This window comes from Pleurodeles waltl, chromosome 8 (assembly GCF_031143425.1).
Source record: "Pleurodeles waltl isolate 20211129_DDA chromosome 8, aPleWal1.hap1.20221129, whole genome shotgun sequence".
NCBI lineage: Eukaryota > Metazoa > Chordata > Amphibia > Caudata > Salamandridae > Pleurodeles > Pleurodeles waltl.
Genome location: NC_090447.1, coordinates 1,441,292,425 through 1,441,309,283, shown reverse-complemented (window position 1 = coordinate 1,441,309,283; position 16,859 = coordinate 1,441,292,425). Strand labels below are relative to the sequence as shown.

Below are 16,859 nucleotides of genomic sequence, written 5' to 3'. Positions count from 1 at the left end.
TTTAACCAAAAGTTATTGTTTGGAAATGGATAAAAGACGATCCGTTTGGTAGGGCAGTTTTACTTCCTTTTTTGATCTAATTTGTATGTTTACCCTCAACCTCTCTTCTTGTAAGGATGCTTTGAGAAATGTTACATTTCGACAATCTTTGAGATGAAGTGTCTATTAAACCAATGGATTACTTACCTCCTGATGGATGTCACCTCCTACAGATTCCTTACTACTGTTCAACATCCCTTCATGAGTACTGTGCTACGTTTCATGTATGTATTGTTAGTACAAATAGGCTTCGTCCTCTCATTTCTGTCAATTTATTTTATGAGCCCACAGAGGCTAATGTCTAAGGTAGCTGGCTTGTAGGAGCCTTATGTGCTTCCCAACGTCACTTCTGGTGTCCTTGCGACTCAACTGATGACGTTCAGTGTCACTTGGCACCTGTGACTGGCTTTAAGTGGAAAAGATATCTGAGCGCAGTCTGGTGCCTGATGAGAGGGTACACATAAGGAATCTACAGAAGCTGAATTTTAAATGAGCAAGAATGTTTTCAAAGGTAAGTAATGTGCTTTTCTTCCTCAACTCCACCCTTTTATTAAAGGAATTCATTAACTAAGATGCATAATGTAACTTAAGTATATCCATCCTTTTTCTCCATGAAAATTAAAGTGCTAAATATGAACCAGTGCTTTGTATGCAAATGGCCAGCACCACCTTCCTTGCAGTCACTATTGCTTCATTTCTTAGGTAACTTTTGCTAGAGGGAAGCTTTATCTGAGGCATATCATGGACGTGCACAAAGAGAAAGGCTACGAATGTACCACCTGCCATCGCCGCTTTGCCTTAAAGGCAACATTCCATGCCCACATGGTCATTCACCGAGAGAACCTGCCAGATCCCAATATACAGAAGTAAGTGGCAGGGTTAAAAACATACTTTGCAATTTGTAAACAAAGAAAGGTATACACCTGTCATATTGATTATGACAAATTTGTATGTCAACAGGCAAAATATAGCAGATTTATTCGTAGTGCAAAACAAAGGCTACCTTACATATTCTTAGCTTGAGACAAGACTAATGAGTAATTCAGAGTACAGCATAAAACCATGTACAATTTTTCATAACTAGACTCAAATTCTGTTGAAGATGAAACCTAGCGTAACCACTCAGAATCTGCCCTGTGGGTCATTGGCAGATCCTTGAACTGATTTCTGTATTTATGGATGTGGGATTTCTTTAGCATTTATATAACCAAAACGCAGCAGAGTGTTCTACAGGATCAAAGATCGCCAACGAGTGATATGACCAGTAGATGGGTTGTGGGTAGTTAATGCATTGTGATGTAGTGTTCTTTAAAGAGGTGAGTCGTCAACTCTTTCCTGAATTGAACCAGTGTTGGGGCGGTCCTGATAGTTACAGGGAAATTGCTCAGCATTGATTGAAAAGGCCTACTGCCTCGATTTTCTTTTTTACACTTTTTAGGCTATAGTTTGATTGTTTCCTGGCCATACGAGATGGTGAGCTTGTCTACAAGATAAGCAGGAATGTTGTTTGTGTTGAGTTTGTAGATGATGCAACTGGTTCTGGAGATGGTAAAGGCTGGCAATGGGAGCCAATAGAGTTCCCTAAGGATGGGAAGATGTGATAATAATTCATCATGCTCTGAATGAGATGTGCTACAGTGTATGGGATGCCAGTGTAGAGTCTCAGAGGCCATGCAGAACGGTGTTACAACCATCAAAATACAGTATGAGGGCATGAACAGCAGTTCCGAATCAAGATGGTACCAAGTTATTTCTGTTTTTGGCAAAGTATCCCTTGAGGGTGAAGTTGCTATCCAAAGTTAATCCAAGTGACTTTCCATTCAAGGAAAGTTGCGGTTCAAAGCCGTCAAGGTTCAATGTCATTGAGCCAGGTTTATACTGTTTCTTGTTTGTTGTTCATAGCACCATGCATAACCTGAACGTATACTTTGCAGTCAGTATAAAGTCTTGAAGATTTATTCTTGCTTAAGACAAAACAGCAGAAATATCTTCAGGTGATGAAACTTTCCACAATGATGACAACCCATAGACTATACCCATCTTACGCGTTCATATTAAATAAGCTATCAGATTTATTTTTAGTAGAATTCATTGTGCAAGACAAAACCTCGTCAATTTCATCTCATGAGACAAACTCTCAGAATCAGTTGTAATCCTAGGCATAGCCTACATCTTCTCAGTACAAGACAAAAATGTGAATTGTGTATAATTTTCTCTAAAATTGAACAGAGGCAGCACTGCAGAACTATTCACCAAATCTAGCAGTTAAGTACAGGATGGACCAAACATAGTTTAGTTAGTGACAGCATTGGATTCATCTTGTGCCTTCAGACTGGTGTGATGTCTTATGTTGAAACACTCTGTAACATTAGTGAAGAAGGTAATCTTCTGCTAGACATTTTAAATGTAGCTTTAATTTTCTCCTCTTTGTTTTGCAATATGGTCTACAGGCTATTAGTGGGAAATCTAATTCGGGCTTTCCTGTTCATTTTATATTTCAAACAGTTTGCAAAGTAGTTTCCTACATTATTTGTTTGAATAAACTGTAAACTGAGAGCTTTCAAATAATTTATGTGTTAGAGGAAGCGTTGAAAGGGATCACTGTCTTAAAATTCTGGGTTCTGTGTGTAAATCCTTGTTCCATATCGGTAAATAAGGGGGTGATCTGCGTTAAAGAAAGAGACACTGTCTGAAAATAAACCATGAGAGAACTGCAACCAGAAATCCATGCAGTGGTCCCACAACACTGTCCAAAGAGTTATCAAGGACCCCAGGTGTCAGGAGGTCCTAGAGCAAGTTGGAGTGTTTGCAGCAGTACTAGTTTTTGAGTGTTTGTACCCACCAGATGATCAAATCACATTGGCTTCTGCTGCACCCACATCCTTTCTCTGTAAGAGGTTCAGCTCTGTGGAGAAAACAGTTATATTTCAGGTATACATATCCTTTTGGTACCAGTATGTTTAAAGCTGTCCATACATATAAAGTCAAACAAGATACTATTTTCAAGTTCTAATACATGATATTAATACACTATCATTTTCATGTTTTATTTTTCTTTTCAGGTATATCCACCCATGTGAAATTTGTGGAAGGATTTTTAACAGCATTGGCAATTTAGATCGGCATAAACTTATTCACACAGGTACCCCTGAGATTATGCAAACTTGATATTGAATAAAATAAATATGTTTCTTGCCATTCTTTTGACATACTTAATTGTTTACCCCGCTCTGTGTTGTGAAGTGGTTCTCTGTGGCACGTGACAGTGGATGTAATTTAAGAGGAGCAGTAGGCAGCCTCCATGTGTGCAGTCACATCTTAATGCTCTAAAACAGCAAGAACATCAGAGACACCTCTTGAATATAGGGAGGAAGACCACCCGAGGATCTTTATCTCTGACTGCTCCTTATAGACAAAAAGAGAAAATGTCGAGTGGGGGGTATGTGGGCTTTGGCCTTGTATTTAGGAAGTGTTATAGCTCTTGCATTGGTAAATAATCCCATTTGCTATAGACCTTGATATGTTGGGCACAAAGATTCCAGTGGAACCGATAGGTGGTATAATAACCCTGTATTTTATAATTAGAGTTCCAAATTGGGTATAAAATGAATCCCTTTATTTTATGTTAATATTATTGCATGCTATCTGGTGTATGGTTGCTTATCAGCCGACAGTAATATAAGAATAAGAAACTCCAAAGTTTTGCCTGAATGAGTATCATGGGGATATTTAAGAATTCATATAAAAGCTTTGAAATTACCACCATCTTCATTAGGATTTTCCTCTGGCAAGGGAACAGGAAAACAAGGGGTCTACCTGCATAGTGAAATCGTTGAGCAGTGTTGCAAATTTATCACTTATGATCACAGCCCATCTCTGTTCAGATTAATACCCAAATAGTACATTAGTTATCAGTAGTTCTAACATGCCCAGTATCAGCGGAAATAGGCGTATTCTAGTTTACTGAAAGCCCATAGTGACTGTCAAAGTGACTGATGTCCTATATTTCCTGGAAAGGTTAACATTTTGCTCCTGGAATAAAATAAGGTTTCTTCACATATATTGCTAGGAGAATAAAAAGTTTCCTAGCAAACGTGAAGGAAAGTTTCAGTTCTATTAAGGATTCGGAGGTGAGGATTATGCTCTCTTCCTTCTTTATTTTTACTTGCAGCAGACTCAACATAAACAAAAACTCTTTCCCATCAACCCACAGGAAAGAACTACAAAAAACAGCCAATAGGAGTCCATCATTCCTTGAGATAATCATGCATTCTCCCAACGTCTTCCTCGTTCTTGAGTGTGGCCGAAGTTCATCCCCTTCCTTCACGTTATTTCCCTTTGGTTCCATCTGAACCTGTAAGAATCCAAATCATATACATGAGATAAACAAAACCTAGCGTTCGGTGGCATGTGTAGCTGCAGATACACATGTTGTGCATAGTCCGCCGTCTGGTGTTGGGTCGGAGTGTTACAAGTTGTTTTTGTTCGAAGAAGTCTTTTCGAGTCCCGAGACCGAGGGACTCCTCCTCCTTTGTTCCATTGCGCATGGGCGTCGACTCCATGTTAGATTGTTTTTTTTCCGCCATCGGGTTCGGACGTGTTCCTTTTCGCTCCGGGTTTCGGGACGGAAAGATAGTCTTAACTTCGGAAAACTACGTCGGTATTGTTTCGCTCGGTATCGGGTAAGAATAGAATCGACACCGAATCGTGAAGAGCTCCGGTAGCCCTTCGGGGTAATTTCGATCCCCCGTCGGGGCCTGGTCGGCCCGACCGCGTGTAACATCGACACTGATGGAACGGACCCCGTTCCGATTCTGTCCTAAATGCCACAATAAATATCCATATACAGACCAACATTTGGTCTGTAACTTGTGCCTGTCGCCCGAGCACAAGGAAGAAACGTGTGAGGCCTGTCGTGCGTTTCGGTCCCGAAAAACGCTCCGTGACCGGCGAGCCAGAAGATTGCAGATGGCGTCCACGCCGACAGGACACCGAGAGTTCGAGGGACAAGGAGAAGAAGAGGAAGCCTTCTCCATCCATGAATCGGACTCTGAGGAATTCGACGTCAAAGAAACCGTGAGTAAGACGTCGAAGAAACCGTGAGTAAGACGTCGAAGCAAGCACCACACAAGAAAACAGACAAGGCCCAGGGGACGCCACTGCCAACAGGCCATGGCTCAACCCATAAAGTAGGTGACCGTCCATCGGCACCGAAAAAGGCCGAACTGGTGCCGAGATCGTCCGACTCGGGTCGAGACACAGGCACGCAGCAATCTCGGGACTGAGAAAGTGCTGCCAAAAAAGATCGACGCCGAGACAGCGGAACCGAAGCTGCTCGACGCAGAGACAGCGGCACCGAGGAAGATCGACGCCGAGAAAGCTCGACGCCGAAAAAGAAAAAATTCTCCTCGGAGCCGAAAACAAGCAGAGACACAGTTTCGGTGCCAAAACGACCAGCAACCGAACCAACTGCCAGCTCATATACAGAGGAACAATCACTGTCCTCTCAAATGCGCAAACACAGATTTGAAGAAGAGTTACAGACCACTGATGTAGACCACACACAAAAGCGGATCTTCATACAAAGTGGGACAGGGAAGATCAGCACTCTTCCCCCAATCAGGAGAAAAAGGAGACTCGAGTTCCAAACACAAGAACAAACACCACAAAAAATGGTGAAGAAGGTAACTCCGCCACCCTCTCATCCACCTGTAACTCACACATCACCGGCACAGACTCCGTCACATTCACCGGCTCATACCACCATGAGCCAAGACGACCAGGACGCTTGGGACCTATACGACGCCCCAGTATCAGACAATAGTCCTGAGTCGTACCCTACCAAGCCCTCACCACCTGAGGACAGCACAGCGTATGCACAGGTGGTAGCTAGGGCAGCAGAATTCCATAACGTGTCGTTACACGCAGAACCTGTCGAGGATGACTTCCTTTTCAACACCCTCTCCTCCACCCATAGCTCCTACCAAAGCCTACCTATGCTTCCAGGAATGCTAAGGCACGCAAAGCAGATCTTCAAAGAACTCGTCAAAAGTAGAGCGATTACTCCAAGGGTGGAGAAAAAATATAAAGCACCGCCCACGGACCCTGCTTTTATCACCTCACAACTGCCACCAGATTCAGTCGTGGTAGGGGCAGCTCGCAAGAGAGCCAACTCGCACACATCAGGCGATGCACCACCTCCAGATAAAGAGAGCCGCAAGTTCGATGCAGCTGGGAAAAGGGTCGCAGTACAAGCTGCAAACCAGTGGCGCATTGCGAACTCTCAGGCGCTCCTAGCGCGATATGATAGAGCCCATTGGGACGAGATGCAGCATCTCATCGAGCATCTACCCAAAGAATTTCAAAAACGGGCAAAACAAGTGGTTGAGGAGGGACAAAACATCTCCAATAGCCAAATACGCTCCTCTATGGACGCAGCGGACACAGCGGCAAGAACAATAAATACCGCAGTAACCATAAGAAGGCACGCATGGTTGCGCACATCTGGCTTTAAACCGGAAATACAGCAAGCGGTGCTCAATATGCCGTTCAATGAACAACAATTGTTTGGACCCGAAGTGGACACGGCAATTGAGAAATTGAAAAAGGACACGGACACAGCCAAGGCCATGGGCGCACTCTATTCCCCGCAGGGCAGAGGCACTTTCGGCACCTTCCGCAAAACAACCTTCAGAGGGGGGTTTCGGGGTCAAGCCACACAAGCCAGCACCTCACAATCTACACCGTCTACCTACCAGGGACAGTACCAAAGGGGAGGCTTTCGGGGCCAGTATAGAGGAGGACAATTCCCTAGAAACCGGGGAAAATTTCAAAGTACAAAAACCCCTGCAACCAAACAGTGACTCACAAGTCACTCAACCCCTTCACACAACATCAGTGGGGGGAAGACTAAGTCAGTTTTACAAATCTTGGGAGGAGATAACAACAGACACTTGGGTCTTAGCAATTATCCGACATGGTTATTGCATAGAATTTCTCCAACTCCCTCCAAATGTCCCACCAAAAACACAGAATATGTCAAAACAGCATTTAGACCTTCTAGAACTAGAAGTTCAAGCATTACTGCTAAAGGACGCAATAGAATTGGTACCATGTACACAAATAAACACAGGAGTTTACTCACTGTACTTTCTAATACCAAAAAAGGACAAAACACTGAGACCAATCCTAGATCTCAGAACACTAAACACCTACATCAAATCAGAACACTTTCACATGGTCACGCTACAAGACGTGTTACCACTGCTAAAGCAACAAGACTACATGACAACCTTAGATCTAAAGGACGCATATTTCCATATACCGATACATCCCTCGCACAGGAAATACCTAAGGTTCGTATTCAAGGGAATACATTACCAATTCAAAGTGTTGCCGTTCGGTATCACAACCGCACCAAGAGTATTTACAAAATGCCTAGCAGTAGTAGCTGCACACATCAGAAGGCAGCATATACACGTATTCCCGTACCTAGACGATTGGCTAATCAAGACCAACTCCCTCACAAAGTGTTCACACCACACAGATTATGCCATACAAACCCTCTACAAACTCGGTTTCTCCATCAACTATACAAAATCTCACATTCTGCCGTGCAAAACACAGCAATACTTAGGAGCGACAATCAACACAACATAGGGAATAGCCACTCCAAGTCCACAAAGGGTTCAAAATTTTCACAAGGTTATACAAGCCATGTATCCAACACAAAAGATACAGGCAAAGACGGTATTAAAACTCCTAGGCATGATGTCCTCATGCATAGCCATTGTCCCAAACGCAAGACTGCACATGAGGCCCTTACAACAGTGCCTAGCATCACAGTGGTCACATGCACAGGGTCACCTTCTAGATCTGGTGTTGATAGACCGCCAAACATACATCTCGCTTCTATGGTGGAACAGTATAAATTTAAACAAAGGGCGGCCTTTCCAAGACCCAGTGCCACAATACGTGATAACAACAGATGCTTCCATGACAGGGTGGGGAGCACACCTCAATCAACACAGCATCCAAGGACAATGGGACGTACATCAAACAAAGCTGCATATAAATCACCTCGAATTGTTAGCAGTATTCCTAGCGTTAAAAGCATTTCAACCCATCATAACCCACAAATACATTCTTGTCAAAACAGAAAACATGACAACAATGTATTATCTAAACAAACGGGGGAACACACTCGACACAGCTGTGCCTCCTGGCACAAAAGATATGGCAATGGGCAATTCACAACCACATTCGCCTAATAGCACAATTTATTCCAGGGATCCAAAATCAACTAGCAGACAATCTCTCTCGAGATCACCAACAGGTCCACGAATGGGAGATTCACCCCCAAATTCTAAACACTTACTTCAAAATTTGGGGGACACCTCAAATAGACCTATTTGCAACAAAAGAGAACGCAAAATGCCAAAACTTCGCATCCAGGTACCCACACAGGCAGTCTCAAGGCAATGCTCTATGGATGAACTGGTCAGGGATATTTGCGTACGCTTTTCCCCCTCTCCCTCTCCTTCCATATCTAGTAAACAAATTGAGTCAAAACAAACTCAAACTCATACTAATAGCACCAACATGGGCAAGACAACCTTGGTACACAACACTACTAGACCTGTCAGTAGTACCCCATGTCAGGTTGCCCAACAGACCAGATCTGTTAACACAACACATACAACAGATCAGGCATCCAAACCCAGCATTGCTGAATCTAGCAATCTGGCTCCTGAGATCCTAGAATTCGGACATTTAAGCCTCACCCAAGAATGTATGGAAGTCATAAAACAAGCTAGAAGACCATCCACTAGACACTGCTATGCAAGCAAATGGAAAAGATTTGTTTGCTACTGCCATAATAATCAAGTTAAACCATTACATGCATCTCCAAAGGATATAGTGGGATACTTGCTACATTTACAAAAATCAAATCTAGCCTTCTCTTCCATAAAGATACACCTCGCAGCAATATCTGCATACCTGCAAATTACCCATTCAACTTCACTATTTAGGATACCTGTCATTAAAGCGTTTATGGAAGGCCTGAAAAGAATTATACCACCAAGAACACCACCTGTTCCTTCATGGAACCTCAACATCGTCTTAACAAGACTCATGGGCCCACCTTTTGAACCCATGCACTCTTGAGAAATGCAATTCTTAACGTGGAAGGTTGCATTTCTCATTGCCATCACATCTCTAAGAAGAGTAAGTGAAATTCAGGCGTTTACTATACAAGAACCTTTTATTCAAATACACAAAAATAAGGTTGTCCTAAGAACCAATCCAAAATTGTTACCAAAAGTTATTTCACCGTTCCACTTAAATCAAACGGTAGAACTACCAGTGTTCTTCCCACAGCCAGACTCAGTAGCTGAAAGGGCACTACATACATTAGACATCAGAAGAGCACTAATGTACTACATTGACAGAACAAAAGAAATTGGGAAAACAAAACAACTGTTTATTGCATTTCAAAAACCTCATACAGGAAACCCAATATCAAAACAGGGTATAGGCAGATGGATAGTTAAGTGCATCCAAACCTGCTACCTTAAAGCAAAGAAAGAACTGCCCATTACACCAAGGGCACATTCAACCAGAAAGAAAGGCGCTACCATGGCCTTCCTAGGAAGCATTCCAATGAACGAGATATGTAAGGCAGCCACATGGTCTACGCCTCACACATTTACTAAGCACTACTGTGTAGACGTGCTATCCGCACAACAAGCCACAGTAGGTCAAGCCGTACTAAGAACTTTATTTCAGACTACTTCCACTCCTACAGGCTGAGCCACCGCTTTTGGGGAGATAACTGCTTACTAGTCTATGCACAACATGTGTATCTGCAGCTACACATGCCACCGAACGGAAAATGTCACTTACCCAGAGTACATCTGTTCGTGGCATTAGTCGCTGCAGATTCACATGTGCCCACCCGCCTCCCTGGGAGCCTGTAGCCGTTTGGAAGTTATCTTCAACATTTGTACATTTGTAAATATATTACTTAAACCTTAGTTGGTACATACTTATTCATTCCATTGCATGGGCACTATTACTAACATACACAACTCCTACCTCACCCTCTGCGGGGAAAACAATCTAACATGAAGTCGACGCCCATGCGCAATGGAACAAAGGAGGAGGAGTCCCTCGGTCTCGGGACTCGAAAAGACTTCTTCGAACAAAAACAACTTGTAACACTCCGACCCAACACCAGACGGCGGACTATGCACAACATGTGAATCTGCAGCGACTAATGCCACGAACAGATGTACACTGGGTAAGTGACATTTTCCTTCCTTAACAAATCCTAAGGAAGAAAGAGAACAAGAGACTACCCGTAAAGTGCGCGGTAAATCAAAGCATCAACCAGTTAAAGATAACAATCTTTGACATTACTGAGGCAGAAACATCATCAATGCTACATTACTTAAACCTTACAGAGACTCCTACCTATAAGTAAAAAATGTGGGTAGGGAAAAAGGTAAAGGAGACTCCTCAGAAACCTGGGTGGGAGTAATCCTTGTCTCCACGTCCCTCATATTTACTAGGAAAATTTTCATTCCATGTCGGGACCGGAGGCGTGGATTATGCTTGTTCAAAGCTTATCCACCACCTAGGAGGCCATGTCTGACTGGCTTAAAATAATCGTGATCGTAGAGTCTAAGGACCAGTCCGCCGCATTAAAAATGTCCTCTACATGCACCCCCAGGGAGAAAGCCTTAGAGGCAATTGCCCCTCTAACTGAGTGGGCGCCAAACTGATATGTCAATGCCTGCTTTCTGCATGGCCCATCGGATTCATCTGGCAATGGTAGGTGGAGACACTGCTTTGAAAGGTTTCCTGAGAGAGATAAAAAGTTGATTTTCCCCCGGCGGGCAGAACTCCTCTGTCACGTATTCATACGCTGTCAGACCATGCACAGTTTTGGACGTTTGTCGAAGGCTGGGTAAGACACCACCTACAAATTCGATTTTGTGCATCTCGAGATGTGAAAAGTAACACCCTCCGGAGTAAAAGAGCATCCTGTGATATCCAGAGCCCAGATGTCTGAGACCCTGCAGCATGAGACCAAGCAAAGCTGCATGGCTAGTTTTGCTTATAGCTGCTTGCAGGACAAGAATTTGTTCTGTTGCCAGGATTGAAAAAGGTGCAATACCCGGTTAACGTCCCATAGGACTGACTACCGTAGGCCAGGCGGAAGAGCCAGGTGAATTCCCTGCATCACTCTGCACACTAAGGGATTCTCTACCACTTGAGTGCCCTGTAGTGGACATGACCCACAGAAATGGCCGACCGGTAACAGTTCACGGTCTTGTAGGCTAGTCCTAGCACCAACAGAGATGCCAGGAAATTTACAGTGGGGACCACATTACAACCCAGGGGATCCTGATGGTGTTGAATACACCAACGGACCCATCAGGACCACGCGGACCTGTACCGTTTTATTGGTGCAGTCCGCCCATGTCACCAAGAGCATTTTCTCAGCTTTCTCTGAAAGGCCCGACAGCGATGCCTGAAATTCTCTAGCCCATGAGGGGCACCTGACCCTGAATTATCAGGGGATGGAGATTGCCCAGGGGACCCTTGAGGAGATCTGGAGTATGGGGTAGGGGGATTGGAGAATCCCAAGAAAGTTCTAGAAGAACTGGAAACCAGACTTGCGACCTCAAGCATGGAGTGATCAGGACTAGTCGCACGCCCTGGCACCTCACTTGAGCCGATAACCTCATGATCATTGAGAACGGAGGGAAAGCATACCCCTGCTCCTTCGTCCAGTCTTCCAGGATAAGCATCTGTTGCCACTGCTAACTGATCCGGGTTCCAACTGAAAAATCTGGGAACTTGGTAATCCAGCCTCAAATCAAGGAGGGCTATGGAAAACGGACCCCACAGGGCTTCCAGACCCCTGAACACCTGTGGATTCAACTGCCATAGGCTGGAATCTGACTACTCCCTGGAGTATCGATCCGCCACGACATTGGATGTTTCTGGAAGATACTCTGCTGTGAGTGATATGCTGTTGGTGCGGCAATATTGCCATAGATCCGTGGTTAGATTTGCCAGAGCCTTGGATTTGGTGATCTCCTCCCCCCGCCCCCCCTCCCCTTGGTGGTTGATATACCTGAAGGACGATATGTTGTCAATAGCACATGACAATGCACCATACATTTTATTGTGAAGGATCCCACCATCAATTCCAAACAATTGACATGGAGCTGTCATTCCTCTACGGACCATTTTCCACCTGTAGACGAGTCCCCACAACGGGCACCCCAACCAGACTTGCTGGCATCGGACTCTATCACGATGTCCGGGTCCGAACCAAATATGGCTTGCCCATTCCAGGTGATCCAGCTATCAGTACATCTCATACCGGACTTCATCTGGAATCTGCTCCAAATATTGGAGGCCTTTATGTGAGTGGGAGGCCTTGAGGTGCTGGAGGGCCCTGTAGTGAAGAGGGCCCGGAAAGATCACCTGAATAGACGAGTAAAGGAGGCCCACCACTTGGGCCACCTGTCTGAGAGAGGTGGAAAATCTGGAAATGTGTCCACCTCAGTCGTGACAAATCTTGGCGATCTTTCAGGAGGGAAGACTCCGAGTTTTCTGAACCGAGTCCACAACAAACCCCAAAAAGGTTGTCTGTCTGGAGGGAGTCAGTAGGGACTTCTGTTTGTTGACGATGAAACCCAATTCTTCTAGCAGGCGAATCGTCATTTGAAGTTGGTCCGACAATCAGATCGGTCATTGGTCCATAAGTAGTATGTCATCCAAGTAGATTGAGTCGGAGACCCTGAGCCCGAAGGTGCTCCACCACTGGTTTGAGGACCTTGGTGAAACACCAGGGGGCTGATGACGGCGCTAACGGTAAAGAGCTGAACTCGAGCACCTGGCCTCTCTTCACTGGAACTAGAGGAACTTGCGGTGTAGGGGCATAACAAGCCCCTCAAGAGGTGTATCTCCTCCATTTTGAAATGGCAGTGGACGAGCCATCCATTGAGTTCTCTGAGGTTGATGACAGGTCCACCATCCCATTTGGCCATGAGAAAGATGTTGCTCAGAAAACTGTTTGGATGGAGTTGTGTTGGTATAATCCGCTCCTTCCAGAGGAGGTCCTCGACTTCCTTTCCTATCAGTTATGTCTGTTGGTTTGGTTTGTAAAGGTCATCATCCTTGGGTGAGTAGGCTGGTGTGAAGTTCTGTAGAACTCAATGCGAAACCCACTGACGGTCTGTAAGATTCACGCGTCGGATTTGAAGGTTGCCCACACATGGGCAAACCGAGCTAGCCTGCTCACACCCTTTTAGTAGGGAAGAAGGGGAAACGCTTATCTGTTTGGGCCTGGAAGTGTCCTCTGGATGAACAACCAGGGTACTGTCTGCGGAAGCCTCTACGTGAGGCGAAGAACTTCCCCTGTCTGGTCTGCTCCTGCAGCTTCTTGGAACCCTTCAAGGGGGCTTGGACATAGAAGCTGCCAGTCGAGCACCCCCTACTACGGTGGACACCGATGAAAATCCTAGGGTGGAAGATCTTCCTAATAGAAGTCTGCACCTTGCCAAGTGATGTGAACCTGGCCAAACTTGCTCAATTTCTTTATGAAAGGCTCACCAAAGAGCCCCCTTGGGCGCCGGGCCCACCTCTGTGGTCGCCAGGTCTCACAGCTTGGGGTTTACCTTTAGCAAAAAGGAGCGACGCCACTCTGCTGATAGGGCACAGTTGACATTCCCTAATCACCTCCTACTGTGCCCATCCAGAGAGGATATCAAGTGACACTGGGGTACCGGAGGATTTAGCCTCCTCCGCGAGTTTGATGATTTTTGTCAGGGACCCACTGATGTCCAGGAGTTTGTCCTGGCACAAACGCCAGGATCTATTGATCCCTTTTTTGGGATTGCAAACATACTTCTGGAGAAAGGTGGACATGCGTGGGTCCAGTTCTAGAGTGAGGGCCATCTTTCCTGGGAGGAAGGGGTGGGGGCATTTTACTTTCAGGCAGGGGCGGACCTCCTTATCTATGGACTTCCTGAGCTGGCTGGGCACATATTTTGCCACCTTCTCTGTGGGCGTCCATTTCGCAGGATGCGGATGAATGAGGTCCTTGGGTTCAAGCATGTCCGAGATGTCCTCACGCCGGTCCCCCGGGTTCGGTGAGGGATGCCATGCTTCATACAGGGAATCCCCTGCAAGGTCTCCTTCATCAGGGGACAGCAGGACCTCTTCTGAGGCAGGAGGTATGTCCCCTGTCTTGGGGGTGGGGTAGTCAAAAAGGCCTTCTTCAGACGATCAGAGGCCTCCAGATCGAGGCGTGTATCACTTTTGCACTTCTGCGAGCACTTTTGAGGGTGGCGAGGCTCGTGAAGAGGAAAGGAGCTTACTGCCGCTAGTGCCAGTAGGCGACACTCTAAGAGTTCAATGGCTGCGGCGACAGCCTGATGGTTGGGGGTCAAATAGGCGGATATGTATAAACAAAGCAGTACTCTGTCACAAATAAGCAGGGCAAACCCCAACGCCGGAGCCCCGGTTACCTGGAGAGCTGGGCTTCGCAGCTTTGAGGCAGCACTTTTCTGCTAGTGCAATAGTTATTTTTGCAGAAGACAGTCCAGTAGAGTTTTTAGGCTGCGCTAAGCGCGCTCCTTATCTTTGCCAATTAGAGCCTGCGCCCCCATTAGTCTGGGGAGTAGACAAATACGTTTCTGGGCCGGGCCCTACGAACAGCAGTTTGCAGAGAGGAAAGCGCGTGGGCGTCTACTGTTTTGTGCTCCCAGCACTCTTGTGCTGGCTCAATACAGTCCCGTAACTAGACGGGGATGAGGCTTCTAGGCGGCCCAGGTGTAGAAGGGCACCTGGGTCATCTCGCAGGGACAGTCCTCACGCGATCTGTCAGACACGTGCGTCGCGCGGGAGCGTGAGGGTGATGCGTTCTAGCGGCCGCTTGGCAATCATGCAGCCCGAGACTGGACGTCGCCGCAAAGGGTCTCCGCGGCGGAGACCAAAACAGTACAGTCACGCGTTACTGCGGAGAAAAAATGCTGAAAGGATAAACAGACAGTTATGCACAATAGCAAATAAGGAAAGGGTACTTATTTGCTGATAAGCAGAAAAGAAAGAGGAAGACGTCGGGAGAATGCGCGATTATCTGAAGGAATTATGGTCTCCTACTGGCTGTTTTTTTTGTAGTTCTTTCCCCTGGGTTGATGGGAAAGATAGTTTTTGTTGATGTTGAATCTACTGCAAGTAAAAATAAAGAAGGAAGAGAGCATAATCCTTGCCTCCTGTCCTGGCATAGAATTCTCCGCACCTAGAATATCGTGTAGGTGACTTTACTTGAAAAAGTAAAGGGGAGATAGAACTACTCTGATTCTTGCCTGTCTGGTACATGGTTCGAGATGATGCTGTTAACCCGACCTTTAACAACCCGAGCAGAATGCAACAGGCCAACACACTCAATATCTCTTCACCATTCTATGTAGAGTGGAAAAGGGTGAACATTAAAAGCCAAAGGAGAATCAAATGATTTTTCTGCATCCAGAAAGAGTGAGTGCTGCTGCTAGTTTCACACTTAGAAGATCTAGCAGTGCAAATGAAGTGCAGAGATCTTGAGATATACAGTGTCCAACACACCTGGTCAGGCAGGACTATGCCCACTGTTATCAACTTTATGAGAAAAAACTGCATCTAGCATTCTCAACAAGCGGGTACTTTTAGGTTTTAGCAGTGTATCAAGGAGTCTCACAAAATATCGGGGGAGGCGGGGTGGATAGGAATGCCTCGTTCCCTAGACCCCTCTGGTACAGAGAGCCATTGGATGGGCAGTGGTAAGAAGGTAGTAGATGGATAGTTATAGATAGACCAAACCAACCGTGATTCAGTTCCAATCGGCACAGGATGATGCACGTGTTGGAGGTGACAGCAGGAGGAGATGGAGCTTGAGTTTGTGTGATCTTTCTCTTGACGGGCAGCACATAATCGTCCTCACATGAGCATTGTCAAGTAGTTCTCTTCTATTACACTATCAATTTATTTTTTGGAAGTGGGACATGGTAACCACAATATTACCTTTTGATTAAGACAGCACAAACATAATTCGGGTTTCTCCTGGGATACCAGTATTTTGTTTCCTTTTTTTCAGTTAACCCCTGAAGAAGGGACTCCATTGTCCCGAACTGCATTGGGTTTGCAGAAAAATCTGAAGGTTATGAACTTTGAATGTGTTGGAATATATTGTATTAGGCACAGACTATATGTCAGAGATAGGGTTAGATAGTTTATTGACATTGTTTACTTGTGCAGATCTTTTGGAATAAATGTACAATAACACCGTATGAACTGAGTGAGCTTCCACTTGTAGCAGTGCTGATTGAAACTTAATTAAATGTTTGGTGTTTGGGCAGAACCCTATCCAATCAGCATGCACAAGTTGTTTTCAGTGTGATCTAATGTTATAAATATTGGTATATACGGTTGGAGTAGGGTTTGCAATATACTCTTTCAGTCCTTATAGATAGGCCATCACCATAGGGAGCCTTGGCATTTGATATGTCGTATAAGGCTTTTTAATGTCTGTAAGATATATTGCATCAGTCAGTCTCTGTCATTATCCTCCAGCCATCCTTCTATATCCCTGTTCCCTCTTGGCACATACAGGTTAGCCTCTGTGCATGTATAGATTTGCATAAAACATCACCATCTTTTTCATAGGTGCGGGTTTGATTTGCCATCTGAAAGCCAACAACATCCTGAGAGGCCTGCAGTTGTCCCAACAGTCTCACTAGTTTTCTTCCCGATCCTTCATT

At 45.3% G+C, this 16,859-nt stretch overlaps 1 protein-coding gene across 3 annotated transcripts in view; it reads left to right on the top strand.

Annotated features, from left to right (window-relative positions):
- The window catches only part of PRDM15 (PR/SET domain 15), a 345,544-nt gene that overhangs the window by 237,356 nt on the left and 91,329 nt on the right, over positions 1-16,859 (top strand). For all 3 annotated transcript variants that reach the window (XM_069202594.1, XM_069202595.1, XM_069202596.1), the window contains 2 exons: positions 742-905; positions 3,102-3,181. In XM_069202594.1, coding sequence (XP_069058695.1) covers positions 742-905; positions 3,102-3,181 — 244 coding nt within the window. The remainder of the gene's footprint in view (positions 1-741; positions 906-3,101; positions 3,182-16,859) is intronic.